The 10,828-nt window shown below is 38.9% G+C and overlaps 1 protein-coding gene across 5 annotated transcripts in view; it reads right to left on the bottom strand.

Annotated features, from left to right (window-relative positions):
* Nucleotides 1-642: 642 nt before the first annotated feature.
* The window catches only part of LOC128030986 (ras GTPase-activating protein nGAP), a 99,976-nt gene continuing 89,790 nt past the window's right edge, over nucleotides 643-10,828 (bottom strand). For 4 of the 5 annotated variants that reach the window (XM_052619134.1, XM_052619129.1, XM_052619154.1 and 1 more), the window contains 11 exons: nucleotides 10,264-10,818; nucleotides 10,040-10,184; nucleotides 9,815-9,959; nucleotides 8,789-9,025; nucleotides 8,327-8,528; nucleotides 6,962-7,161; nucleotides 5,166-6,126; nucleotides 4,949-5,080; nucleotides 4,665-4,867; nucleotides 4,327-4,414; nucleotides 643-1,880 (listed from right to left, as the gene is read on the bottom strand). In XM_052619134.1, coding sequence (XP_052475094.1) covers nucleotides 1,713-1,880; nucleotides 4,327-4,414; nucleotides 4,665-4,867; nucleotides 4,949-5,080; nucleotides 5,166-6,126; nucleotides 6,962-7,161; nucleotides 8,327-8,528; nucleotides 8,789-9,025; nucleotides 9,815-9,959; nucleotides 10,040-10,184; nucleotides 10,264-10,818 — 3,036 coding nt within the window. In that variant the 3' untranslated portion in view covers nucleotides 643-1,712. Of the gene's footprint in view, nucleotides 1,881-4,079; nucleotides 4,111-4,326; nucleotides 4,415-4,664; nucleotides 4,868-4,948; nucleotides 5,081-5,165; nucleotides 6,127-6,961; nucleotides 7,162-8,326; nucleotides 8,529-8,788; nucleotides 9,026-9,814; nucleotides 9,960-10,039; nucleotides 10,185-10,263; nucleotides 10,819-10,828 lie in introns of all 5 variants that reach the window. The other variant, XM_052619120.1, reaches the window with a different exon arrangement.

Genomic DNA, 10,828 nt, shown 5'->3' with positions numbered 1-10,828 from the left:
GAATCCGGATAGTGTCAATGACAAACTTTCATAGCCGTTTAATTAATACACATTTGAAAGTAAACAGTAAATTATTATTTTGTAGGCCTGTTCGAGGCCAAATGACATTCTACCCCCTTTGGGGTACAATTATGAAAACTATCATTTCGAAAACTAATTCTTATATATACACTACAGTGCAGAAGTTTGGGATCAGTAAGATTGCTTTTTGTAACAAGTCTCTTATGCTTACCAAGGCTGAAAAAAAAAAAAAAATACAGTAAAACAATAATATTTTGAAAAAAAAAAAAAACAGTTTAAAATATTTCTATTTTAATGTATTTTAAAATATAATTTATTCCGGAGATGGCAAAGCTACGTTTCCATATCATGCATCAGAAATAATTCTGTTATTGATTTGGTGTAAGCTTTTATTTGTAATAAATATTTTGAACCATTTTAAATGTCTTTAATGTCACTTCTGACCAACAATGCATCTTTGCTGTAGAAAACTATTTAAATAATGTAATAGAAAACAATAGAAAAATGAATACAATATAATCTTTAATGGGAATGACTCTTCTTTTGGTAATGTGCAATAACAGCAAAATAAATGGAAGCAGAAATTATAAATCAGTTTCAGGTCACACACAGACAACAGGATCAATGAGGCCAGAATCCAACTTTATTCAATGCTCAGCTTTCAACCTTGAGACTGACCATCAAATATATCGCTATGAGAACAGCAAACATTGAGTACGGTAGTTCTGTGCCACAAAAGGTTAAAGGCATTGATACTCATATGGACAGAGTGAGAACAAAGTGGAAAAACAATGACTTTCAATAAAAGCAGCTGACAAACAATAACAGGATCAGAAAGAGGGCAGTGAGACTGTAGATTGGCGGTTTCACAGCACTCTGGTCAGATACATAAAACAGATATAGGGCCAAAAAAAAGGAAAAAAAAGAATGAAAGTTAAGTTAGGTTGAGTGGCAGTAAAATAACCAATCAAAATGAAAAAAAAAAATCAGTTAAATTAATTCAGTTTGTTAATTACGTTCAATATTAAAATGTATTAAACCCACTGCTTCAGTCATATTTTTTTTAGTAACATTAATGAACACGCATTTCAATTAATTGAATATCATGTTCTAGATTTGTTGCAATTGAACTCTGGCTGGCTTAACTGCATCCTTTTAGTCACCTAAAATCAGTCATAACCTTAGAACAAAATAATAATAATAGAAAAAAAATATATAGAAAATTTGTGTTAGAAAACTGAGTGCATAAAATCTCTGCCTGTCAGATTCTGCAACTTAAGGACATTTACAACTACGGCTGATACCTATGTGCTTTTCTTCATATTTTAAAACTTTATTTTAAGATATGTACATCTCCTTCATATATCTTAGGCAATAATTAAAAATCTTTTTGCAATCTTAAATCTGCATTTATGCGTAAATCAGTATTTAAAAAAACAGAACCGATGCTACGCATGACTCTCCCACGCAATTTCAAAACACTCCGCAGTTGCATTTCTGTACAGAACCAATATTAGGTAACGTTTATATACATTTATAACCAGACATTCATTGCAATCGCATGTATACAGTAGTCAGTACGTTTAGGCATGTAGTCCAGGTACTCTGTCCGTGTTGAACTCGACCAATCGGTGCTGGTGATCTGTCTTGGAGCACCAATCGGCACAGCTCATCAAGTCCATGAGCACCAATCAGCAGCTGCTGTTCTTGAACTCTCCGTTCTCAGTGATGGAGAGCTTGGTGGGGTTGGTGGGCGACAGGCCGTTGCGGAGGTTGTGCATGCTGTATCGCTCTTTCACCTGAGTGAGGGCACTCATCAGCCGAGAGTTAGCTGCATCCAGGGAGCTGATCCTCTTCTCCTGCAAGAGAGAGAAAGAAGTGCATTCAAATATATTGATAAGATATCAATATATTAAGATAGAAGCAGAAACAGAACATGTGTGTGTGTGTGTGTGTGTTACATGATATTTGTGTGTATATACACAAAAATACACACAAATATCATATAATAATACAGACATTCTGTAATGTGTAATACGTGTGTGTATACAAAACGTCTGTATACAAAAATGTTTTATATTATAATACATACATATAAATGTTAATGTATTATTATATTTTATACATATTAGTATCATTTCTTATATTATTAATTGTTTAATTATTAAAGGTAGGTTTGCTTTTTCAGGTTAATTTTAATTTTGCATTATATTCTACCAACCTTTTGTAATCTATTTTTAGTATTTCTAGTATATATTCTATATATAAATCACTTGAAATTACATTAAACCATGAATATTCCTTAAAAAAGATTCATTACAAAATACATAAAAAATACTGTAAATATATAGTAAACAAATAATATTGCCCAAAAGGAAAATGGGGGACATAGATGGTGAAACTGAATGTTAGCCAAAAAAAAGTAAAAAAAAAAAAAAAAAAAAAAAAAGAAAGGAAAAAGTAAAAAGAAAAAAAAAGTAAATAATTAATTCAACAATTATAATTATTATTTTTTTATCATGTATATTTTTCAACGAAGTATAACCAAATTAACTACAAAATTAAGATAATTTTAAAGACAAATAATAATTAATGTGAATAAGGCCTATTAATAATTTGTGCCAGTCTGACAGAGGTCAGGCAAGTGAACAATCACATTTGCTAAAATAATCTGCCTTCAAAAGCATACACAAGCAAAAGAGCAAGTTTGTAAGGACAGCAAAAAAAAAAACAAAAAAAATAAATAAAAAAAATAAACAGCACAACTCAAATCCTGTATAAGCAACATACGCAAACAAAAACCACATAAATAAACGATAAACCATCAGTATACAATTAAATAATTCTCTGAACAGGTCAGTAGTAATTTGAGGAGTGCACAGACACCGTCTACAGTGCTGGGAGTGTGGCAGCATGGGCAATCAAGAAGGGACTTTGCAAAAATAAGGAGGGAAAAACAAAAACAAAATTGCAGCCAAAGCTAGAGCTTACATATAACAGGTACTAAATCTGCTACGAGAGATCCCTATTAACACACATTCCTCAATAGCATCACACTAAACATCAGGAAGATGCTCTGACAGCTTTGAAATGTGGGAAAAAGCATGAGCGTTCAACAACCCGGAGGAGAATAAAAAAAAAAAGAAAAAAAGAGGGAAATGAAAAAACAGGCAACGACTGAAAAGTTTCAGTATGCAAACATATTCAAATATCTAGTTTAAAGGTAAAGTGTGCAATTTCTACATCACTAATGGTGTCATGAAGAGTTTCAAGTACTTTTTAGTTCCTAATTAGGAACTGAATGTAATACGAATTAAAACATTATAAATTAAAGGGAAAGACTACCCCAAAATGAAAATTCTGTCATCATTTACTCACCCTCATGTTACAAAATTGTACGAGTTTCTAATTCTGTGGAATGTAAAAAAACAAAAACAAAAAAGAAGGTATTTTGAAGAATGCTGGTAACCATACAGGACAAAAACAATGGGTCAAGTCAATGGGAATTGAAACATTTGGTTAACAACATTTTTCTAAAATATATTATAAAATATTTTTTATCTTCTTTTGTTTTCCTCAGAAAAAAATGCATTAAAGGTCTGCAACAACATGAGAGTGAATAATTATGACAGTTTTCATTTTTGGGTGGACAGTCCAATATCTAATAATCAATTAAACATTACATAAATGACATTCAAATTGAATACAAAATGTTACATATAATACAAAATATCATTATATGTAACAATATTAATAACATAAAGCTATACTTTGTGTGATTAGCTTACATTTTGCTTCCATTTGTTTTCTGTACTTATTACACATTTTTCTTTATGATACATTTTTGTTATTGTCGTCTCTGCCTATTCAATTTGGACAGAGCGTCTTTTAACATTGACAAATTAAACACTTCACCTTTAACCCTTGTTTTATTATATTGTCCGAAGTGGAGAGAAACAAAATGGCTTAGAGGACTGAGTGCTGCAAAGGTTCAGGCCAGGCATGGGTGTTGGATCGGGGAGCGCTTACATAAGCCTAGCTGCTCTGCTTGTACTTGCCTGCTGGTATTACCTCAGTTCCATTAGCGACCTGGAATTCAGTAGGACACAGTAACAATGAGCCAGTCAGCAGCCTGTTTGTTTTAATACCATCTGAGGTTTAGGAGGGAGTTCAAAGCATACCACTGACTGTGCAGCACACACAGGCCAGCACCTCACAACCAGACAGTAGACTAAGATGATCTCCAAACTCTCACTAAAGTTCTCTTGCATTTATCATGCGGATTAATATGGTAATCTGCATTACCTGTGCGTCGATTATCTTCTGTTTGGCGTCTATGACCGCCTGCATCTCTGCATGGTCTCTCTTTAGTTCTTCCTCCACGGCCATCAGCCTATGAGCCACATAAGACATAAAACCTGATTTTACACTTACAAATCATTTTGACAATGCAGGTTTTTAAGTTGGATGCTTTTGTTTATATGTTGTATACAAGAACCAGACAATTTAAAAGGTAAAAATGTAAACACATCAGAACCCTTCATGTTTACTAAATGTTTAGACACCAAAAAGTGTAAGATTCTCACTCCTCAATACAGTATGTACTGTAAATTTGGTCATACTCTGCCGGTTCATGCACTCACCTGCAGATAATACTCTTCATCTGGCTGTCTTTCTCCTCCTGTTGTCTGCGCAGACGGTCTTCGCTGTCCTCCAATCGAGTCTTGTATTCCAAGAGCAGTTTCTGCATCTGCTGTTCCTGTGCCAGCAGCCGCTTCTCATATTCCTCCAGTCGCCGACTAGACGCCCGCAGACGCTCCTTCAGCTTTGAGATTTCCTGTTCGTACTTCAGAGAAGAAGAGCAGAGTCTCTTAAAACCCAACTCTAACGCATATTTGCAGCAATTTCTCCTTATCGCTTGTTGTACCTTCTCTACATGTTTGCCTTCATCTTTGCTCAGTCCGTCCTCTTCCCCATCTTCATACTGGCCATTATTCAGGACCCATGCTGCCGTCCGCTCCACTGGGGACATGGTGACTGACTCTACAGGGGACTGTACCTTATGGACACATGCAAAGAAAGCATTATTTGGGTTCAAATGTGTCTGGATAAAGCAAACTCTCTTTCCTCATCTCAGTCTTTACCTGTTTGGTGCCTCGTCCTCCTGGAACCGGACTGTCTCTGGAACACATGGACTGCTGTCTGGATCTCTCGCCGCTCTGCTGCATGGGTTCAGTATTGACGCTGCTGCTGCTACGCAGGGAAGTGCTGTGAGGAAGTGACCTTGGGGTTCGCGACCCTGCGTTTCCTGATGCCACCCCCACTCCTCGACACTGTTGCTCCACCTTCACGATATGCGCTGTACCTGCGCTGCTCTGCTTCGGTACCACCACAACCTGGGCTCCCGAGTGCTGGTCGGCAAGGGGAGGGTGCCAGCGTGCCGAGGGAGGAGGCGTTTCCTGGCACTGGATGCTTTTGCGAGTGATTTCTTCCTCCATGCTGCTGGTGGAGGGCATCCGTGCTCTGGGTGTAGCTCCCCGGCCACCTGACGCACTCGGACTGGCGCTACGAGAGCTGCCTGTGCTCAGGTTCTCTGAGCTGGAGTCTGGCTGCTGGGACTGGGCAGAGTGCATGGATTGGGTTGAGTGTGTGGATTGTGCGTGCAGGTTACTGAGGTGGTAAACAGGATTTTGGAAAGACAGCGGTTGCAGGCTGCGCTGCTGGCTGAGGGAGGGGTGTATAGGGCGCCGCACTTGTGGGGCACTCTGGGACAAATTGTCTCTTAGTTGGGGAACTTTCGGATGGACGGGGGGCTGGTGGAGGTGTGGAGGTGGGACAGGGCCGATGGAGGCCTGAGAGCCCATTCTGCCTAATCTAGGTTGGGCTTCATTGAGAGAGTTAGGACCCGGATGCCCCTTTGCCAAGTAAGAGTCCTGGAGGTCCATTAGAGATATACTGCGTCCATTCGGGAGCGGACTGTCTCGCTCCTCTTTGTCAGAGAAGCTCATGCTGTGAGTGGAGGAATGCTGACCCAATAAAGGATGCTTCCCTCGGACTAAGGCCTCCACGTGCTCCTGGAGAGGAGATTTGATGCTCCTCATTTCACTGAAGATACAAAATACACAAGAATGAATATATGAGAATCATGCGCATTTTATTTAAATGGTCCAATTCAATGTCTCAAAGTCTCAGAGGTTTTGGAAAGTTACTTGTGCTAATCTAATGTTCATTCATACTTTGGTTTTACAATGTATTGTGGTCTTTCCTTGTCCGATACAAATTGGCCTTAAAATATAAGTAGGCTTGCCTGCCATCTGTTCTAAAGCCATTTAAAATTTGCGATGAAATGGAAGTTAGGAAAGATCTTTTCTTCTGAATTGTGACGTACATTTGAGTGAAATGAATTATCCCTAAAAATATGTAGGACAGGGACAATTTATCCATTATTAACCGGTTAGACCAGTTCTAAATGTGATCTTTGGTTGTGTTTTGACTGTGTACGAGAACAAAGATAAAATAGAGCCAATATAGAGCTATAAATGCAAATCACCACAGGTCACCACGCAAAGGCTATGTTTTTGACGTATAAAGTTGGCATGAAAACAGCTTCATTCGGCTGTATGTCACAATACAGAAGAAAATATATGTCACTACTTTCATTACATTGCGTCTTTAACCAGAAATAGCAATTTATAATGTTCATGTTTCCACAAGTTCAAACCTGGCACTTTCTCAGTACATGTGAGAACCAATGATGTTCTTCTCCTTTCAGGAACACACCAAGTTTCATGAGTGAGAAACTACTATAATTTTTGAATAACAACCAAATAATTTCAGTCTATTTCTCACACAAAGCCCAACTATGGCTATAGATGAATATAATAGAATATAGCACAAGATTCATAGATAGAGAAATTTATTAAATCCAACGATGTCCTACCTGTCTGCTGGGTCTTCGAATATTCTCTGCAGTCCTGAGGACACGCTTCCACTGATGTCATGAGCGGAGCTATGGTCCTGGAAGCGCCTGAGCTGCTGCTGGATGGGGGTGGGGCTGGACAGCGAGCGGGTGATATCGCCAAGAATACGTGGCAGGGGCCCCAGTTTGGCCACCGTCGCCTGCAGGAAGGAATTGTCACCCTGGGTTGGTGCGTTACCATGGTAACCACATTGAGGACCACAGAGGGCAACCACATGGAGCCCCAGAGTATGAGGGTGCAGATGGCAGATTGGTGGGTTGGCAGGAGGTTTTTTTTGGTTGGTCGAGATAGTAGGCACCATAATGCATTGGTGATAGAACAGCATAACCATGGAGACACAGTGTGTCGGACAGGAAAGGGTGGAATGGATAGTGTCATGGGTAAACAGAGGACAAAACAAAAGAAAAAAAGTCAAATTAGGGATAAATTAAAGAAAAAACAAACAAACGCATGCTTCTACAAAAATGACAAAAGCCATTTCAAAAACAATTAACAGCAACAAAAGGGGTAAAAATGGTCAAATGCAGGCCATGCATCACACAACAACAGAAGGTTATGTCTGAGATAAGATAAAATAAAGGTTGTGATGAATTAACTCATGGCAAGAAACAAAAATATTGTGCAGGGAGGTTTTAACTGCAGTCAAAACAAAACCATGCTCCAGACGCAACAGGTCAGTGAGAGATAAGGGAAGGACGCGTGGGGATGCGTGAATGCACTGTGTCCGATGTCATTAAACAGACTGTTCCAGTTTAAACAGGGCCATTAACCTTGAGGCTAACTTAACCTAGACAATGAGTTATGACATTAACACCGCAAACAAGTGCAAAGCTTTTTTTTTGGGTCATACGTAGCCATTCAATGTACTGCAATACCAGGTTGGTGATAACATTTAAAATCAGCTAAATCCTTACAACGTTTAGTGGGGATAAAGCATTACTGACATGAAGCACACAGCTCAACATAACATTTGCAGCAATACCTCTGAGGTATGAAACGTGCACCTGATTTTGAGATGTGGGCTCTCTTAATTAATAAATTAAATGTGCACTTTGCAATTTTTTTGGTGAGTACCATTCATGTTGCATTTGTTTATGTTGTGTAAGTCCTGTTTATTTCTATGTCTAAAACTTTTTAATGAAAAAAAAAGAGGTTTACATAATATCTCTGGTAGGCAGGTGTGTTTTTACCCCACCACTGTCACGCCTCTTGAACAAATTGATGCTCAGCTGTTCTAAATCTCTGTAAAACCAGACTTGAGCCTAGGGCAGATTTCATTGTAAGAGGTATTGTTGCAGTCTAATGGTTTGAAGGGATTTCAGTACCTTGTCCAGCTGAGACACCACCTCCCACAGTAGCGAGTGTAACACCGACAGCTCACGGCCCAGGTCGATGTAGCCCTCAAAGCCCGGGGTGTTGGAGATAGTCTCAAGATTCGAGATCTCAAGCAGAAATCGAGTCATACCAGCCCACTCGTGCTCCAGGAAGTCATTCATGAAGGCCATGTACTCCTCTTTGTTTCCGAATCTGATGTAACAAAGAACAAAAAATTCTAAAGTACTGAAAGCGTTTCACAATGACTGCATTTACACACACAAGAATATTCTAATATTAATACATAACATCAAATGTGAATTATGTTAGTGTCATGTAAACCGTTAACCTGGATTCCATAATTTTGACTCAATTTTCCATTTTCACATTCAAAATCCTGAAACTATTTAATTAATAATTAGAATTTTATGAAGTAAACATCGTGAACTGTATGAAGAGTGTTCCTGACATACTTGGCAAAGTTAGCGAGATTCTGGATGACTTTGGCAATGAGGGTGAGTGTTCGAGAGGTACGGTCATCGGGGTATTCCTGCATGAGATTGAAGAGCGAAGGGGACATGATGGCAGGGCACAGGAAACGCAGGAAGAGCGATGCGCTAATCAGACGCTGACTGATGTCCTGCTTCCCTCGAGCATGACACTGCTGCTTCCAGGATGCAAACACCTCCTTCAGTTCACGTGGAAACACACTGAAAAGAGCACAGCAGCAGGTTAGGATGGAACTAATGCTATTGCAAACATGAGCATATGAACAAACTACAAAGAAGAGCAATGTAGTTGTGTATGTAGTTACCAGTAGAAACATCGTGAACTCCATAAACATATACTGCTGTTGGGTCGGCTATTATTCATCATGTTTTGAAAGACATTTCTTATGCTCACAGAGTCTGTAAATGTTACTACAATTTACCGTAAATTATTATTTTTTTAATTTTAAAATGTATTTTATTTCTGTGATGGCAAAGCTAATATTTCAGCAGCCATTACAGTTTCACGTGATCCTTTAGAAATCAGTATTTCTTATTATTATCAGTGTTGAAAACGTATGATTATCAATGTTGAAAACCATAATATATTCTTGTCAGGATTCTTTGAAAATAAAAAATTCATAAGAACTCATAAGAATTTTATTGAAATAGAAATTTTGTACATGTTATAACTGTTCACTTTATAAAAATTGTAATGATCGCTTTTGATCAATTTAGCACATCCTCATTGTATAAAAGTAATTTTACTGACCATAAGCTTTTGAACGACTCTGAATATAAAAAGTCTGGAAACCCAATTTAAGACTTTTCCAATTCTTTGAAACATTTTATGGAGATCACTCACAAGAAAACCACTATTTTAATTACTGTGAACCCTACATAGATTATTTTCTTTGTTTTGTTTTTTTGTTATTCAAGTTTCTTCTTAGCTACTATTAAAGTTTACGTTTTACATAAATGATGTCAAGTTTTAGGAATTGAAAACGTTACCAGTAAGAGTTGATGATCTTGCAGAGGGCCAGCTCACAGCACATTTTTAGGTTACTTTGGTGCTCAGGAAGCTCAGTGCTGGAGCACTTCGATGGGTCTACTTCACAATTTTCATCTGACTCATAAAGGGCTTTAATAAACTCTCCTGCAAAGCAAGCAAAAACATATATTAAAGGGTCTACTTGTTACAAAAGCCATGATGAGCAAACTTTTTTCCTAATTTACCTAGTGCATCATGTAGGTACTTCTGTCCCACCAATTTGAGGTATTCTTCAATAGCTTTGGTGGCTAGCGTGTTCTCCCTAAAGATCAGCACGTCATGGTCAGCGCAGCGATCCACCTCAGACATCACCAGATCTGTTAGGAAGTCCTAATAAAGGCAGGTTTCAGTCATAAATAAAGTGATTTATGGTGCATTTACGTAAATGAGAAGTTAACTGGCATCGTACCTTCGCTCGTCCCGTGCTCTGCAGTATGTGCACAAGCGCGCTGGCCATCTCCTCTTTGTTCTTCACGCTGATGACGGGCTCCAACACAGAGCACAGCATGGTATAGTTATTGGTCACAAATTCGGCAAACTCCTTGTACTGCTCCATGGGCAGGATGGAGACAGTCTGGAAGCGAGATTTGATGCGGATGGAGGGGCCTCCGCCTTTGGATTTGCTGGTGCTGGGGGTGCTGACCGGATACCATTTCTCCACAAACTGTCTTCCCATCACTACCTGCACTGGTATGTTCACCAGGCCCACATAGTTGTTTTTGTCCTTCTTCTTTTTCTTGTCAACATCACGGTAGATGTGTACAGTGACGCTCTTAATGGCCGGCACACCGGCGAACTCAAAGTGCTCCCCCCAGAAAAGGCAGTCAGAGCGGGTTTTGCTGGTGGTGCGGGCGTACAGCACGTCATCCAGACACAGCTCACAGAAATACTTCTTTTTCGGTGGCAGATCTTTGGCTTCGATGATCCACAGACGGAGGATGTTTTCCGCCCGTCGGCGGTTGTCCTGGTGATTG

This window comes from Carassius gibelio, chromosome A2 (genome assembly GCF_023724105.1).
Source record: "Carassius gibelio isolate Cgi1373 ecotype wild population from Czech Republic chromosome A2, carGib1.2-hapl.c, whole genome shotgun sequence".
NCBI lineage: Eukaryota > Metazoa > Chordata > Actinopteri > Cypriniformes > Cyprinidae > Carassius > Carassius gibelio.
Note: the sequence above shows the minus strand (reverse complement) of the source record. Positions and strands in the feature narration are given on the sequence as shown.